At 38.8% G+C, this 18534-nt stretch overlaps 3 protein-coding genes across 5 annotated transcripts; 1 reads left to right on the forward strand and 2 right to left on the reverse strand.

The window, feature by feature from the left end:
- Positions 1–1619: 1619 nt before the first annotated feature.
- LOC108379178 (ras-GEF domain-containing family member 1B) lies at positions 1620–6323 on the reverse strand. The gene is made up of 7 exons (XM_017635504.1): positions 6082–6323; positions 5882–6019; positions 5502–5803; positions 2968–4674; positions 2740–2883; positions 2474–2676; positions 1620–2379 (listed from the first exon to the last, which is right to left on the reverse strand). Exons 4-7 carry the CDS (start codon positions 4543–4545, stop codon positions 2094–2096), a joined length of 2211 nt encoding a protein of 736 aa, XP_017490993.1. The 5' UTR covers positions 4546–4674; positions 5502–5803; positions 5882–6019; positions 6082–6323; the 3' UTR covers positions 1620–2093.
- A 3023-nt stretch (positions 6324–9346) lies between these two features.
- On the reverse strand, positions 9347–11192 carry LOC108379314 (zinc finger protein 236). The gene is made up of 2 exons (XM_017635661.1): positions 10495–11192; positions 9347–10435 (listed from the first exon to the last, which is right to left on the reverse strand). The coding sequence occupies exons 1-2, from the start codon at positions 11048–11050 to the stop codon at positions 9798–9800; spliced, it is 1194 nt and encodes a 397-aa protein (XP_017491150.1). The 5' UTR covers positions 11051–11192; the 3' UTR covers positions 9347–9797.
- A 2759-nt stretch (positions 11193–13951) lies between these two features.
- On the forward strand, positions 13952–17559 carry l(3)04053 (lethal (3) 04053). Of its 3 annotated transcripts, XM_017635520.1 has the most exons (6): positions 13952–14101; positions 14175–14712; positions 14778–15359; positions 15422–16488; positions 16564–16808; positions 16874–17559. In XM_017635520.1, the coding sequence occupies exons 2-6, from the start codon at positions 14307–14309 to the stop codon at positions 17028–17030; spliced, it is 2457 nt and encodes an 818-aa protein (XP_017491009.1). In that variant the 5' UTR covers positions 13952–14101; positions 14175–14306; the 3' UTR covers positions 17031–17559. The 3 variants fall into 3 exon arrangements, with proteins under 3 accessions (XP_017491009.1, XP_017491002.1, XP_017491018.1); XM_017635513.1 differs by having other exon boundaries at positions 13952–14712; XM_017635529.1 differs by having other exon boundaries at positions 13952–14712; positions 14778–15356.
- The last annotated feature ends 975 nt before the right edge of the window (positions 17560–18534 follow it).

An 18534-nucleotide genomic window follows, 5' to 3' on the forward strand; every position in this document is an offset into this window, starting at 1 on the left:
AATGCAAGTCGTTTTTCGAGAGTCGAATCGTATCGAAAATTTAGCGTCATTGCCTAAAATTTCCACTCGACTAGTGTATTAAAACGGAAGAACTTGGCAGCACTGCATAGTTTTCGACAATTTTCGTCCTTTACTTAGACAGTAGACAATGCTAATGTTGTCGAGTCGTACAATTCAGCCTAATTTACGACTTACGCAATGAGGCTGAATATGACCTGCGCGCCGAAATTTCCACTCTATCGTCGCGCTTGACCAAAACTTACCCTCAGCAGAGGTGGAGTTACAGGTCTTACGGTGCTCTTCCCGCCTTTACAGCTTGTGTTTGATGACGAATCCCCGAATTGAGATCACTAAAAAGGAAATCTCAACAATGGTCATGCTCATTCACTAGTACAGAAGCTTCAGCTGAGACATAAGGGCGGATTGCCGGACGAGATAAGCGACCTGGGTGTTAATAAATATTAATTACTTACCAATTTTTAATACTCGAACGAGGTAGTTGAACCATTTTCTAAAACTGCTTCGCTATGTTCATACATACATGCATACCTTCAATAAAAGCAGTTCACTGTTTTTTTTTTTGTTTTCGGAAAGTAATAGACTTTTTTAGAAGAATTTATTTGCTGTATTTTTGTCGTTATCAGCTTGAGAATTTAGTTGATAATTTGTTTTTCATTTTTATCTTCTCTTGTGTTGTTGGTTTGTTATTTTAAAAGTTTTGCTTAGATTAATAATCTTATAAAGGAAAGCATCGTTATAGCTACCACCAGTCATACTTTTGTTTTCTTTCACATTATAGAAAGATTTTTTTGCACAATATTGGAGTTCAGTTTCAAGAGTTTTACATAGATTGTTATCATGTTCACTGCTGAATTTAAATGGGTTGTAGTTAAATGTAGTAATTTGTAATGGGATTTTCACGAGTATATAAAGAAAATGTTTATGAACGTAAATACTGCATTTGTATTATGCTTTCTATGAGCACGTTTTGTAATACAATGATTTAAAATTTTTTATAAGCATGTATTCGCTTGGTTTTTTTTTTGTGTAAATTTCTGCTGATCTCACATCGCCATATTTTAACTATATAATAGTAAAGTGTAGATGTAAATATAAATACTGTCAACTTAGCAATAGAAACACGCAATATTTTCATAAATATCATTAGCATTATACAAATTTGCACATACATTCTTGCTGCATGTACTTAATAGATGCATGTGCATGCAGTATGCTCGTATGTATCTATATAGTACAATTAGAACTTATGTAGACTTATTGGTTAATTGTTTTTTTTTTCAAACATATTATAGAGCTAGTACATATGTTAATGTCAAATTATAAAAACATACAAGGTTGTACAGTAAATCCTTTTGATGTTAAACCCAAAAGTTGTCAATTTTAAATTGAAATAATTTTAAAATAAAGCATAAAGAAATAAAAATAAAAACTAGAAACTAAAAATTAAAATTAAAATAAAAACAGAAACAGAAAAAGGAAAAAGAAAAAAATAGAAGGTAAAAGGTGACGAAATTTAAATAAATTTTACGGAGGTTTGAAATGATTTTTTGTTTACTGCTTGTTTCTTTTGTATACGATAAATTACTAAATGCATTAAGTACAATTACTGGCAATCCCAGAAAGTTACGTCGTCTATTATTTAAGTAGTACGCTAATTGTAAAATTTTATTGACTTTTGAAGCCAACAAAATTTTTCTCAAATTAATATTTTTGTAAGTTACTTTGCTACCTTACTATTTGTTTGTGGTTTGTTTGTTGTAATCTTATGTGCTTAAAAATATATGTAACTAGACTTAGAATATGTTAAAAACGTTTCGAAAATATCAAAGTAGGTATCAAAAAATGGCAAGCGTTCTGCAACAAATGCTAGAAACAAAAATAACGGTTTTAAGGGTATTCACATTGCAGCGCAAATTATGTTAGTTCAACAGAATTTTAACCTAGTTCTAAGTATTCGATCAAAAATAACCCATAGATTGCGCCACAATTACCCCTTTAGTACAAACATACATTTACTCTGAAAAAATATCTTATTTCCTTTTGCTACGACACTACGACACTGTTGCAATAAACTATGGTTGGTGTTGTTGTTGCTCTTGCAATTGATTTAATAACTGTTGTTTCGTTTCGGCTTTGACCGTTTTGTAACGTCCCTTCTCCTCTGTATTTTCAGGCGGTTCGCATTCGAAAGACGCCATCGATAGCGTGTTCTCATTTAGAACACTGCTAGTTTGCAGATATGCAATCACATTTGGTAGCTGCTCAAATGGGCAAGTAACCTTCTTCCATTCGTTGAACTCCATCACCTGTTTGGCGAGTTGTGAACATTTTTCAAAATTGATATGATTGTTTGGCAAACTGTGGGTGAGAGTAGAATACAAGGATATGAATTCGATTTAGTTATAAATATTTAATTGCTTTGTTTTTTTTTATATATATATATTTGATTTACCGATTTGAACAGCCCTCGTTTAAAAAATATAGATCCTTAACGAATAAACTAAAAAATGGAATGATAATGCGTTCACGTTCTTCGGTAGCGCCCTCGGAACGCCACATAGCGGCTTTAAGTGTTGAGCGATAACTATTGAAATTCGATGTAGGATCCATTTGATGTTCCAGCACGGAGAATTTCGCAGATTGCACTTTCGACCACTTGAACATGAAAAAAAAGATTAATTTAATTTTTCACTGGCCCTACTGCATGTAGGAGCCTACCGTTTTCTTAAGCCTCGAAATGGGCGCCAAATTCAAGCCAGCTATAATGGCCATCAAGCTGTTAAAGTTGCCTATGTTGAAACACTCTCGTGCCGTCTCAATCCAATATTCGATAATGCGTACACGCTGCTTCTTCTTCGGATACTATCAAATGATACGAACAAAGTTAAAAAGATTGCAATGGGATTAACATACACTCAAAAGGTGACCGGACTCATTTATTTATACCTTTACAATCTCCGACGCAGTCAGGTAGCTCAGCCGGTTAAACCACTCCACGTACGATTCTAGATTGCGTGTTTTTTTCATATCATTCAACGTTGCCGCGGATTCAATGTTCGTCGAACTCTTACTGGCATTCGTCCCTGTTGGTGCTGTCGACTTTCCCTCAATGGAATGTTGGTATTCCTTGGCGAAAGCTTGCACAAATTCCTCCGGCCCAATGTGTGACAAACGCTCAAGCTCAATGGCGGTCAGCTGATGCGCTAGCTGCGCACAACTCGGGCAGATATCCATGATGCCGTGTATTTCATGCGCGCTATTGCCATCTATGGCTGCTGCTACAGTAGCCACCGCACCGGAGCTCAATGAATTTGAATTGTTCGTGTTTGTGCTTGATTTGTGTGTCTCTGCGATGCTGCTTGTATGTAGCGTGTGACTTTTTACACAACCTATCAGCGAGTTGTGCGTACCGCTTTGATTGACAGCCGTTGTGGCCGCCCCCGCCGAAGTGTTGTAGTGCGGTAATTGTTGATGATTGTTGCCTGTGGTGAGATCCGTAGCTGCCATTGTTTGCAATGTTGCCTCATATTGCTCGAGCACTGTCAGACGATGCACCAACAGCTGTAGAATGCGTGACACTCGCCTACCGAGTGCATTATCAATATAGACACACTTGCGCGCCAATATACGCACCTGCTGCATTAGGCGCTCATCTCGAAAATCATACGGAAACGTTTCAATCCACTCGGCTAGCAAACGTATGCAATTTTGTGCGCTCAGCTGTATGGCGGTGCGCTGCTTGAGGTGGCCTTCGACAATTACATTTACCTCATTATGACCAACTGTTTGTGGCAAAATAGCAGCATTGTTTGCAGTTTTGCGCTGCATTAGCGGAGACGCGGAGGCGGCTACAGCCAAATGGCTAAAATGTGCCTCGTCAACAACATCAACGCCTTGTTGCTGTTCCTGTTGGTGCTGTTGCTGCTGCTTTTGCTGTTGACGTTCCCATGTTTTAGAAATTTGCGCAAGTAATTCATGCGGCCGCACAAATAGGCGAGCGCTTAGTAAAAATGCGAATATAAAATTTTGTTCTGGATAATATTCGCTGGTAGGCACCATATGTGTGATGAGCGCCTCCAAACTGGCCGACACCAAGTGTCCATCTTCGGTATAGACTAACAAATCACTACGACTTTCATTCAATGACACATCACCTACAGTGTCTAATGATGCTACTGCATCACGAAACTTCGATTGCGGGCTAATATATTGAAGCTTACGAAATGGCTGTCGTTGTATTCCGGCAATACTGGAACCATCACGCCGATGTGCAGCAATGCGTTCGTTGTTGTTGGATTGTTTAACTATAACGCTTTTGTCTGGCAGTGAGTTGGACGTTGCTACAAACGACGATGTCGTTGATGAAGCGGTGGGCGTTTTCGTTTCATTTTTATGGCTAGTAATTGATTTTGCTTGATTTGCATTGGCACTACTACTGCTACTACTGTTGTTGCTGCTGCTGCTGCGCCCATTACTGGTACTACTGGCGCTGGCGCTGCTACTCTTTATGACGTTATTCGGCATTGGCAATTTGAATTTTTCAGGCTACTAAACTTCTTCTGTAGGATTCGCCGTTTTTAATTGCGCGACGAGACGCAAAACGCTTCACGTTGTTCAAACGCATTCAGAGCACTAAATGTTCTAAGTTTTGTTCTGGAAAAAGAAATGAATAATTACTACTTAGCTCTATAAATGTATTCTTATTTTTTTTCTCTAAAATGAAGGAAAATATTTTTTTTTTACCGCGAAAATTCGACTCACTAAATCCGGTTTCGAAGGAGGTTAAACCATTTTTCAAATTGTAAGTGCATGTTTTTGCTACAGGTTTGTATTCTAAAGGTAAAAAATACATAGTTTTGGTTGAAACCTTTTCTCGGAAGTGCCTTCTAGACTTCTTAAATTAGGGGGTGGATGGGTGGTCTAGGCCACCCCTATGTAGATACATAGATGGAGGATGACCCTGACAATTATCAGGTTAATAAGAAACCTCCCCATTAATATTTTGATAATGGCGGGGTCAAATGGTGTGTCCCAGTTCTGTTTTCTGATTTTTTATCACTACCTTCCAAAATTTTCCCTCATCGTATATGCCATATGCTACAATTTTTCCCCCTTTTACGAAATCATCTGATGTTTTTCGTAATAAAAAGTTCATAAAGTACTGCAGCCACCTATTTCAGCTACATAGCATTGAATTCTAATTAATTGTCCAACATATATTACGGCACTAAATTACTGAAAGACAGCATATCATGCATCGCAACCACTCGCCTTGTAATAAAACCAGCACATACAATTCGACAATTTTTCATATAGCGATTGAGTGTATGTATGTACAAATATATCGACTTACTCCTAGAGCTATTGGATAGCACGCCGTCCATATTTGGTTTTTATAACTAAAATTTCCTAATTTTAGCAATTTGAAAAGTATTAATAAGCACATCACTTTTATCAAGATCATAGACATTGATTTTTACCTTTTAAGTGTGTGCCAGTATGTTCGTGTGTACCGATGTAGTAATGCGATTCGCGGGGTAGGGCAAGTATAGTCTGCCGGTTTATGTTTGCCTTGCTAGCTACTTCCTTTTTCCTCCTCCTTCCCCAACTCGCGTTTATTTATGCCTTGTGAAATTCGCAGGTTGCTACTGCTGCTGCTGCGCAAGTTAATTTTTAGTTATATTTTACAAATATCCGGCACACCCATATTAGATTACAGGATAATGATTTTGATTGCGAACTCAGCATCGTCCAATTTCTTGTATGTACAGCATTATAAACACTAAATAAATAATTGAAAATGGTGATTGAATCGACATTGCACAAATATGTATGTATGTAGTTTTTTATTAGAATTCACCTTTCACCATAACTGGCGTAGCACAAACAGGATATAGAGCCAACAATCACTGACCAATGGCCTGCTTTCTATTTTATACTCTTTGCTTTGTTGAATTGCATTGAATTTTAATGGTCAATACTTTGTTCGTAGTTATCGCTGCAATTTCACGACAATATACACAAATATTGTTGAATAGTCGAAAAATGCACTTAACTCACCTGGATGCAGCCTCACCCTCCGTAGTCGTGTACGCGGCAGACTGCCTGACTGCGTTTCAATCGACCGTACGTGGAACCAGCCAAGGCAGCCTACTTGACCTCACCCGTCTTTTTTATTTTATTTTTTCTTATGCTCCAAAATTTTCCGTAATGTCAGCGTTTTTCACGCTACCGTATGGCGACGCCTCCCCTTTACCAGGGTAACGCCGTTGTTCGCACTTTTACAATGCAGGTACACCTTTGCTATTGTTACGATTATCCTCGAAACCTTGAGGGATTTCCCAAATATACTCGGGCTCGTATCGCTGGATTGTTAAATAAATGCTAACGATGACCGAATTGTAGTACAATTAACTTTATTGTACAACAAACAATTTTACAATACTTGCTAATACAGTAAAAATACTACAATACTTGTTAAGGCAATTACAACGCTTTACTGAACTTGTTACACACAATTAAACTTATAGCTTGCTTATTCGCAATTCGCTTCTCTGCTCACTTTACTTGTAGCTTGCTGACTTGCAACTGTCTCCACTCCGCTGTGTCGTGGCTCTTATATACCTGCGCTCACACTTATGGCAACTCCAGAACGTTCTGAAGTTTATCGCTCATTCTCTTTCTCTCGCTGTTCGCAGTGTTCATCCAACTTGACGTTTCTCTTTGTGGAACATTCTACGTCATTCCTCGAACATTCTGCCTATTTCTCGTTGTTCGCTTTGTGTTGCCGCAGTATTCGCCACACTATTTACTTTCACGTCTATTTTTCAATTAAAGCAAAAATCACTCATTTAGTGCCTGTTAAATGGTGTACACAGTACTTTTAAAACTTAATTCTTTTATTTTAAACAAGAATATTCTTATGAACTCGCATCCCGGCACGTCTGCATTTCACCTTCTCTGTAGTATTTCTCGAAATCTGTCGTCGACAACGACGACGACAGAGCTTCTACTTTCCTCGCAATCCCAACCACACCAATTCCCTCCCCTTTTTCACACATACACAAAGTCAAGAAAAACTCTTTCGCCCGACGCAGTAGCGAACAATAATGCGTAAGTGCAAACGGGCGTCCTCTATTCTTTCACTGCACACGGAAAGCGATTTTTATTTCGTTCTTCTACTTGGAAAAAGTACCAAAAGCCAATTTTCTTTTATGTTTGCATGCAGTTTTTTTCTTGTCGTACAACGAGTTTTCTTGTATATTTTCTTATCTTTTTGCTACACATCGCGGTTTGTTTTGTTTATGCGTTTCTCTTTGTGGCTTTTTCGTTTATAAGCGTATGTAGAGTTGCCATCATTAAAAAAGATGCCAATAATGCCTAAAACACAATAATCGTCAAATTCCGAATAATTTGTTCTCGTTATCGCTTTTTAAATTGAGCATCCCAAAGCAAAATTTAATTGAAATTGATCCATGCGTAATATACTAATATGCAATTGAAGTTAGCAAGGTCACCGAAAAAACGTGTACTCACTTTAATCGGTGAATTTTTGGTCAATGATCTATTCCGGTAGTGCATTTTTAGTCAATAACCGATTCCGGAAGGGAAAAAGCAAGGCTTGGTAATAGATCTAAATGGAGAACAAAACTCTACTACGGCTTACTCTACTACTATCATAACAAAAATTCATCTGCGTTCATCTATTAAAGGGTGGTCACCAGGGATGAAAAAGTGGGTACAGTTGTACCTTTTTGCGACGTTTGCTGACCTAAAGGTACATTAGCTACAATCACTAGATTTTTTGATCAGATGCATTTTTAGTTTTTTTTCTTTTACCGTGCTAATATATTTACTTGTAGGCATGGGAGAAGCTTCCTTTTCATTTTGAAAAATAAACAATTCCAAAGAAAAGTGGTCAAGAGGAAGAAATTAACAAAATCACATTAGGGGTATTCTCTCGAGTCTTGCAAAGCCTTTGCACAGTGCACCAATTGCACGATAACAACCGGTTTTCGTATGGGACAGCTTTGCAAACCGTGCAAGGGCTTTGAAAGACTGCGAGAATACCCCTATTATATATTCTCTTAAACATTTTACATTACATTTAGAAAAGCCCCTACGAAAAATTAACACTTTATCTAGCTATCGTCAAATTCATAATTCTTGTCATATTTTTCATATTAGAAATTTGAACTAATTTCTTCCATAAAATGTCATTGGGCGCTAGACCGACGTACTCCCCTCTCTCGAATGAAGGTGGGAATCTACAAACGCACTACCTTTACAATTATTGGAACGTATTTTTTTATCTATTGAAACCATAATAAGTTTCCTGCATACTGTTATATTAATTTTATATCTTGGATTTCTTCGAACTTCACATTTACGTAGTTGAGGCAATAGCTTTTTGACCCATATTCCCTATTTAATTTCTGGAAATATATTTAAAATGCTTTCGATTTTACTTGCGGCAATTCCTATTATTTTCTGCACCTATTAAAGGGAATCAGTTAAATTAACAGACGTTTTCATTTGTATTTTCGTCAATATTTTTCAGTAGTCAAAGTTAGACAAAAAAAGCTTCTCCGATTCCCATTAAACTACGTATAGTCTATAGATATACATACATCCAAATTCATAAAACATAACATTTGGCACTGTAACGGCCTAAGCGATTTTGGCAGAGTTCAAGAAAGCACGCCATTTCTGTACCAACTGACGCCAATTGCAAATGCCAAGTGAAACCCAGTCCTTCTCCACCTGGTCTTTGCATCGCAGTGGGGGCCTCCCTCTTCCTCTGCTACACCAGCGGGTTCCGCGTTAAATACTTTCAGAGCTGGAGCATCGGTGTCCATTAGAACGACATGGCCAAGCGAGCAGAGCTGCTGTATTTTAATTCGCTGCACTATGTCGATGTCGTTGTAAAGCTCATACAGCTCATCGTTCCATCGTCTGTGGTACTCGCCGTCGCCAAGGTGTAAAGGCCCGTAAATCTTCCGCAAAATCTTTCTCTCGAATACTCCAAGAGCCGCCTCATCGGATGTTGTCATTGTCCATGCTTCTGCGCCATATACCAGTACGGGCATGATGAGTGACTTATAGAGTGTGGTTTTCGTACGTCGGGAGAGGACTTTACTCCTGAATTGCCTACTCAGTCCAAAGTAGCACTTGTTGGCAAGAGTGACTCTGCCTTGGATTTCCATGCTGACATTATTATCGGTGTTAATGCTGGTTCCGAAGTAAACAAAATTCTTTACATTCTCGAAATTATAACTGTCAACAGTGACGTGGGTGCCAAGGCGCGAATGTGCTGACTGTTTGTTTGATAACAGGAGATACTTCGTCTTGTCCTCGTTTACCACCAGACCCATTCGCTTTGCTTCCTTATCTAACTTGGAACAGGCAGAACAGACTTTTACTTTGTTATGCAAGCCTTTTATAAATAAATAAATAAATAATAAATTTATTTTTCCAACTAAATGTGTGCATGTGCGTATATACATATGTATGTGGGCATAGAATGTGCACTACTTTACGTACTATTTTGTGACATCATTATACAATAATCTTTTTTAGTATTTTCTTTCCGTATGTAGTACTAAACTTACATGCCTAATTTGTATGCTTACGCATATCATTAACGCCCCTATCGGGTATATAACAGTTGTATGGCGATTCAATCCAAATCCCACCGCTTATGCTTCCTAATCACCCAAATTGTTACCTCTTTCATCCTCTTCCCCATCAATTGTGTGTAAATCCAAATCGAACCATCATGTTTGCGTATACGTTGAGTGATAACCACTAAGTAGATCACTCTCCTGTGCACCAAAGAGTGCGCCAAGTAACATGTCACATGTTTGTGTTTGCTGTGTTTGATATAGATTGCTAAATGTACCATCTTCACTATCGCCGGTAGTAGTGCGTGATTCCAGCAAACACTGCGTAAAACTAGTTTGAGTTTCTGTAGAAACCAGCAGCTCATCATAGGCGCATCGTGTGCATGTGCCTGCACTAGATGTATTATATGCATGTGAAGAAAACTCTTCAGCCGTTGCTGCAGCATCAGTGAAGCTGGACCAATTGGTTTGCGTTTGTATGTCCGTCAAACCTAGCAAAGAATCTGCGAAAAGATCGTCGTATGTTTGAGTGTACGTATGGGTTGAGGGAGGAAGCAATTGTGAAGTTGCCAACGAGGAATGCATTGTAGGAGTTGAGGTGTTGAAGGTAGTTTGGCGTAATGATCTTATCATTTGATTTTCGGTTTGAGTTTCTATATTTCTTGGCTCTGCTATATCATTCAGTGGTTGTGTATCCGTCGAAACATTTTTATCATGTGTAGATTTCGTACAAGTTTTACTAGTTCCTGCCTGAATATTGGTTTCACCAACACATTTTGCTGCTGGCGGTACTGTCAAATGGAATGATAGAATCATAAGTTACATTGATTTTACAATTAAGAGTATTTACCATCAGTTTGTGTTTCTTGGTCATTATTTTCGTTTCGCACTTCCGCCGCATGTCTTTTTCTTGTCGATGGAGCTTTCTTTTCGATTACTCGGTCATCCCGTACCTTATGCTCTTTCCGTTTTCCGTGAGTCTGTAATGCTTCCATGGAACTATATACCCAACCACACTCTCTGCAAGTATATTTAACTCCACACATCCTTTCCATATGCACTTTCAGCTGACTGCTGCTGATAAAAGCTTTGCCACACTGATTGCAGATATTGGTTTTGGCTACATGCACTTTCTGATAGTGCTGACGTAGGTATTTCAATGTTTTAAAGTGCATTTTACTAGTATGTGCTTCGTGGTACGTACATTCCAACTGGGGGCAGTGAAAAAGGCATTCTTTTTCACTTAGATCAAGGCTTTTGGTAGGTTGTTTGCCATGATGGCGTTTTAGGTGCATATCCAGATTACCGACATTCGTGAAGGTGGAATCGCAGTTCGGATAAGTGCACATAATTTTACGAGTTGGCAGTAGCTCTTCCTTCGCGGGAGTATAATGTACCACTTTCATTTTTGGAAAGAGTTCTTGCGGAGAATTTAACTTGTATTGTTTTAAAACTTTTATAACCAGCTGTTTTTGTTTATTTTCTACTTCTTTTTTAATTATCAGAGTCACATTTCCAATTATTTGATTGTGAATGGAAGTGGGTGGAAATCAGGGTAGCCAACTCATTTTGGGAATTTCCCGATTTCGACTTTGAAATTTCCCAAAAGATTTTGGGTATGCAGGATTGTAGCACACTCAGTTCTAGTATATATAAATGCAAGTTTCAAGCCACTAAAAATTTTCCTTTTAGAACTTTGTTTGGTGTTGGTTGCGGTTTTCTTCCATATAAAAACACATTTTTATTCAAAAAAAAAAACATATATTTGCATAATCGGCAGGGTTGCAAAATCAGTACTTTTAGTTGCAGTTGTATTTCTTATGCAACTTTTTTAACTCATTATAAAATTAGTAAAGCAAAAAAGAAGAAAATTAAACACACTTTATTCCCCACAAAAAAATCAATTCATCCCCCGATTCCCCACGTAAACTGAAATTCCGCACAAAAAACAGTCCATTCCCTGATTCCCGCGCAAATCGGGGAACTCACCACGAGTTGGCTACCCTGGTGGAAATTCAGGTGCGCGCGATATTACCCCTTTATGCTCTGTCACACGGTCAGTAATTATCACGATCATTGGATCGCGATCCATATTGATGGATTGATGGATCGCGCACGAATGCTACATGTTCAATATTTATCGCGTCAGTATTTGCATAATTTTTGTGCTGAAAGCCCTGTCACACGGTCATTATTTATTGACGTGATCCAAGTATCGCGATATTTATTGACGATGTAGCATGCAGGATTGATGGATCGCGATCCATATCGCAAAATTTCTAAAAATTTTGAAATCTGGATCGCGGATCGCAATACCGTCAATAAATACTGAATGTGTAGGACTTTCAAAACGCGATCCATACATTTCGTCAATACATCTTTTGCTCCCAAAATGCGATCATCGGCTCTGCCTTCGCTCTCGGAGATTAAAGTCTTCCAAAATAAATTTTAAAATAATTGTGAAATGCATTATCTGTAAACTCTACGTACAAGATAAAAATATTTTCTTCCGCCGTAATAAGCGTTCAGCACAAAAATTATGAAAAAACTGAAGCGATAATATTGAACATGTAGCATTCGTGCGCGATCCATCAATCCATCAATATGGATCGCGATAATTACTGACCGTGTAACAGACCCCTTTAAGCTTGATATACAATTCAATGCGAGCATGAGCGTGAACGTTCACAAAGGCAGGAATTCTATTTTGATTCTTACCGGGCCGTTATACATTCAATTATTTAAATAAATTGATTGAGCGTTTAGTATAGCTTTAAAGTGTTAAGATAAATACATACATGTACATATTTCACGAAAAAATAAAAGTATAATATTTGTTAAAGAACAAAAGAAAGTATCATTTGTGACGTGTTAATACATCAGTAATGACATTCGTCATATCTGATAGATTGTGACGGGCTAATACAACAACAATGACGATTGTCGTATCTGGTGGATTGGGACGGACTAAAACATAACCAATGACGTTTATCTTCCCTGATAAATTTGCAATCAGCGCTGACACAATAAAATGAATGAGAGTGAGTAGTGAAGATATATGTTTGGCTTTTCGGAAATTTCAATGCGTTAGAGCAAGAGGAAAAATTATACGTATACATTTGTTTACATCAGTTTTCGCATAGTGCTCTGAAACTGATATAAGTTTTGTTCTACGTACTGACAAATTAATTTCATTTCCGAACGTCAGGTTAATGGTCAACAGGCTGACACAGTTCTTGCAGGGTATGTTGCACACCCAAAGGAGAAACCCTTTCAATTGACACCTCATTTTTTTTAAATCGAATGCACGATACAGATTTTATGGCGCAGTATTATATTTAACGCTACCGACACACAATCAGTTTTGCCTTTTTATTTCCTCACACACATTGCTTGTCAAAAATTATCAAAATTGAAAGTCATTACTAAGGCTGCATTCAATTTGAGAATCAATTTCACTATCAACAAGTCGTCTTCAAGAGAACAATATAACTAACTAGCTTCTGAAGACCCTTTTCCATTTTTAATTCCATTGTAGATAACATTTTTATACCCGAGCGCACTTGTGCACAAGGGTATTTTAATTTTGTTCACATAACGGTTGATTGTAACAGCCAAAACGAATCGAGATAGATATAGACAAATGTATACATATATGCTCAGAATGAATAGAGAAATCGATTAAGCCATGTCTGTCTGTCCGTCTGTCCGTCCGTCCGTGTACACGATAACTCGAGCAAAAATTGAGATATCTCAACGAAATTTGGTATGTAGGTTTCTGTTAATCCAAGATAGGTTGGTATTGAAAATGGGCGAAATCGAACAGTAACCACGCGCACTTCCCATATAACGGTAATTTCAAGAAATACGAAAACTGCGATATTTTAGTAACTACTGAAGATAATTCACTCAAAATTAGTATTTGTAATAATTTTCAGACGAAAAATAAGAATATTATAAATTTTTGGAAAATGGGCGTGGCACCGCCCACTTATGATCACATATATGTATATCGGTAACCGTTCTATCAATTTGTACCAGACTCGGTATTTTTATTGTGCTTGCCAAATAAAAGCAAAACGTTGAAAATTATTGAAATCGGACTAAAATTACGGCCGCTTTTTATATAACGGTAAATTTCAGAAATGCTGGAAGCTTCAATAATTCGAAATTTAAGGACGCTAATTTACTCAAAATTGATTTCATTCTTTCCCCTTAAAAATGTGGTGAAAAATGCAATTCGCGCTGCCGTTGTAAATACACTGAAATTACACATTTCGCAACAAACGGGTCTGGCACCTCTCCATGTATAATCCACAGAAACCATCGCAACCGACAGATCTGGCAACTCCACTTGAAGGGCCTTTCAGATTGAGGAAAATTAACAATTCTTGAAAATTTCTGTAAACTTTGAAAAGAACCTGGTCTAATTGCAGTCTTTTGTTTACCATAGCTGTGTAATAATAAAATATACTTATGAGGAAAGGAACTACGTAAAGAGTAGAGCAAGTTAATGTACAATAATTGCAGGCAGTGGCTGTAAAAACTTAACAAAGAGGAAGAATACCATTGTAACTGATAGAAAAAACTGCAGACGGGACAACGGCAGGCAAAGCAACGTAGCAGAAACAACACAGCGTTACACAAATATAAAGACGAACTATGGCAAAGGAAAACGATGAGGTGCAACATAACAACAACAACAGCTGTAGTGGCAATGGCACCAACAACAACAGCTTGGATTCCCTTCCCGTAAGCGTAGGTGTGACGTTGACGTCGAATGCAGGAGAAGCGACAAATGCGCTGACAGATTGTGCAGCTGAGATGAGAGTAGACGGTGGCGCAGTGGAAAATGGTGACAAGAACAAGGTCAACAGCGCAGGCGGTGGCGATTGTGCCAGTGCCAGCTCTGGAAGCAGTCAGTTCGCGACGACGACGACAACATTTATGCGCGGCAAACTTAACGATCTAGTAGCTGATCTTTGTATCAACGGGCCGATGGGAGGCAATGACAACAAAGATGGTTATGGGGATTACACAACCGAGCGAACAACAGCTCATGTAAATGGTAAGGGGCAAAAGCCGCGTTTGTATAATCACATACCTATTTTTAACCGTTTTCTAATTTATCAGCCACGACGCAACAAATAAATGCTGGCTCAACGTGGGAATCTGCCAACAGCAGTACCACTACACAGTCTGTTTCACAACCACATGTGGCACCGACACAGAATACATCTTCTTTTTCTTTCAAACATTTTCTGAGCAGCGGTCCGCCGCTTACAGCGCCTTCAAGCACTGTTACAGTCACAACATTAGATTCTACAGCGTCCAATTGCGCCAACGGCTCTCAAAGCAATAACGCCACAGCATCCCATAGCGGTGCCTCAAATCAAACTTCGACTGGCGCACGTCCAAAAGTTCCTCAGTCAGCTTCGCTGTCAAGTACGGCAATATCGTCACTAATAGCCGGCGGTAGTGGTGGCTTGTCAGCAACAGCAGGCGTAGGCCCGCAGGATGGCACATCATCAACAAAAATGAAACGTTCACCACGATTTTCCTCATTCGACTCGCAGGCGAGTCTGGCAGAATACGTGACAGTGGGTGCGGATGCGGAAATAGAGGGTATAGGTAGCAATGGATCAAGTGCAGTAAGGGGAGTAGGTGTGGGCGCCAATGCCAGCTCCGGTTTTCGACTCTACCCAGAGAGCAGTGGTAACTGCCTATTTATCACCATTTATATTATATTTCTTATTTCTTATTAAAATAAATTGCAGATTTCTTCTCGTCGTCCACACGTATAAGCCGCGGCATGGGCGATGGCGGTACGGGTGCAAGTAATACAGGCGAATACGATCGACACCAATACGTACCACGATCATATTCAAATTATGAAATGCCTATGTCGTCCACATCGGCTTCGCCACGGCGCCGCGCAGCAGTTACAAACATCAGTGGTGTTAGTGGTGGTGGCACGAGGGACGCGCGACCCACACGCCTGGCCTTAAACACAAATTCGTCCAAATCGAAGGTCAACTTGCCACTTGGTGATATGAGCAGCGGCGCGTACGGTGGTAACTCTGTAGCTGCCGCACCGCCGGTTACCCGTCCACTACCCAGCAATGCAGGTGAATTCCCCGCCGGTGTGCTGCCCGACTTTGTGCAAGATCATTGGCTAGAGTCGTGGTATGCACATGATATGCATCTCAATTCCCCGCCTAACTCGCCTACACGCGATTTTAGTGATGTCGATGTAGCAGGCGGTGCCATCGGCGGCGGTGTTGGCAATGGTGGCGGCTGCGATGTGACTGGTGGAAATGATGTAAGCGGCGGCAATGGTATACCCGGTCCCTCACAAGCATATGGTGGAGTAAGCGCTTGCGTTGGAGGAGGAGGTGCCACAGCTGAGGCTACCGCAAGCAATGCAAAAATGTTGCCTGATTTCCTCTCGGATGGACCAATAATACATTCTTCGCAACGACTAGCTGATGTGGCTGTCGGTTTGCCATCAAATTCCATAGGTTCGCCAGACGATCCACCAATCTCGTCGCAGCTATCGAGGCTACGTATTGAAAATGATCGCTTGCAGCGGGAATTGAATGATGCACGCATTGCACTGAATGAACAGACACGGCGTGCAAATGACTTGGAGCATCAGCTGCAGACGCGCGAATTACAACAACAGCAGCAGCAACAACAGCAAAAGGTAGAAGATGCGGCAACAAATGAGCGTGTAGAAGGTTTAACAGATAGAAGTAAACGCACCCGAACAGCAGCAACACCAGGGTCGACTACGTCCCAAAATTATGTTATAAAACTAAAACAGCAAGTGACACAATTGATGGTGGGTTGAAGTTATGAAGAGTGTATGAACATAGTTGGACGCGTGAATAAATATTTATATTTTATGTATTCACAGTCGGAATTGGAAGCAGTGCGACGTGAAAATGAGACGTTGCGCGAAGAGGGCGCCGTAGGTGGTTTCAATGTAACATGCTGTGATCGTTCGCGTTCATTCGCGACGGATGCTAGTGGTTCCGCTGCTGGTGCTGCTGCGGCTGGAGCAAGTGCTGGTGTACGTGCCACTGTAGGTCGACCGTCCAGAACACAACAAATATCAAGGGATTTGCTTAGGGCTGCATCAAATGCAGAAAATAATCTGAGGTAATGGAACAAATTTTTCATTTTTTTATTTTTGTTAATTAGTTGATATTTTGCTTTTTGTTCAGGCAACTTCTTGCTGGTGTGGATAATTTGCGTCAAATGGCGGCTGACATAGAGAATTCTGAACTCCGGCTGGGCTATGATGTCAGTCCCGATTTGTTTTCAGATTTTCTAGACGAATGTGATGATTTTGAGGACTATTCGGATGGCCCAACTTTGTAATTTTGTATGCAGCATTGTTTGGGTTTAACTTTTCCATCGGGTATACTATGATAACAATACAAAAAATAAATATTTTCTTTGGCGAAGCGTTCAACTCAACTATACAACACATAATTATGCAATATAATACATACATAATCATCGTGTATGCAGTAAACTTAAACTAAAATAAAATAAAAACAAAATGCATGCATATACTCTGATGCATAGCGGATAAAGAAACAATCATGTTCACTAAATACATACATAATTTGTATTACATATTCATATATTCATGTAAACGCAAATTTGTTGCAAGATGCAGCTTGATTTGTAAATATTTTTTGTCGCTTTGCGCATTCTCTAGTTACTTTTACTTTTCCAAGCAATACAATGCCTTTTTCTTCTCTCGCAGAGGATAGGACTAAATAAATTATCGCGCGCACACACACACAAGGGAAATATAAACGAACATAACTGCTGCAATAAACCCTATAAAGTAAATAAGTTTTAGTGCTGTATGAAAAAAATAAATATATATGATAGCGGATATGGCGGTAAATATTATTATTGGTAAAATATTGGAAATAGTTACACCAAACTTATTAACGACAACAGCGAAAAGAATAATTCTTGTTTTTCAGCACCTTCAATTATGTTTTTCCTTTTTTTTTGCAAAATTTGCAGCGTCCCGACAAACTTTCAGGTTAGACAACGATTAGGAAACGAATCGAATTCTAATGTAGAAGGTTAGAAGGTGATCAGAGAAAATGTCGATAATATAGTACTCAATATCGAGAAAAAGGTTGAATTTAAATCGGTTTCTTATGCTTAGTGCTTTTCTAACCGTTCTCTAATTGAATTCTAACATAATGCTCTAACCTGATTTCCGATTCGAGAACTACTTTAGAATTCTAAAATCAAAATAGTTCTCTAACGTTAGATACTGTGTTTGCTGGGGTAATGCTATGAAAATGTTAACTGCAAAACGTTTAGTTAAACTGTGCGTTTAGTAATTACAAAGCTGATCTTTGTATAGAACGCGTAGAAGCTGAAGCGCGCGTAGCCTTTATTGCAAAAAAGCCAACAAGCAATAAGTTTATATCGACGGAAAACCATTAAATGAATCCGTAAAAAATACCCAAAATATAGTGCATACAAAATAACTCGCAAACAGACGCACTTACATACATACATACACACAATTTTGAACGAATTTGCATAGGTAGCGGGCTAAATGCAACAAAATCCTACGAAAAATCAAAAACATTTTAAAATGCTTTGTGAATCCATTATTAAACACATGCATACATACATATCTTTGTTTCTTAGTATATGGCTTGAGCGCCGAAAAGTAGGCAACCGAATATGATAGAGTGCAGAGTAATGGGGTTATGAAAGTCTATTTTGGGTTACTTTGCGAGTATCACTTTTTTTTGTAACAAAGGCAATTTTTTAGTGCAACATGACTTAATTATTCAAATACTTTTTTAATAACTGTAAAAATGCCAAATTCACTCCTTGT

This window comes from Rhagoletis zephyria, unplaced genomic scaffold (genome assembly GCF_001687245.7).
Source record: "Rhagoletis zephyria isolate East Lansing unplaced genomic scaffold, Rhagoletis_zephyria_1.1 Rzeph_scaffold_00122, whole genome shotgun sequence".
NCBI lineage: Eukaryota > Metazoa > Arthropoda > Insecta > Diptera > Tephritidae > Rhagoletis > Rhagoletis zephyria.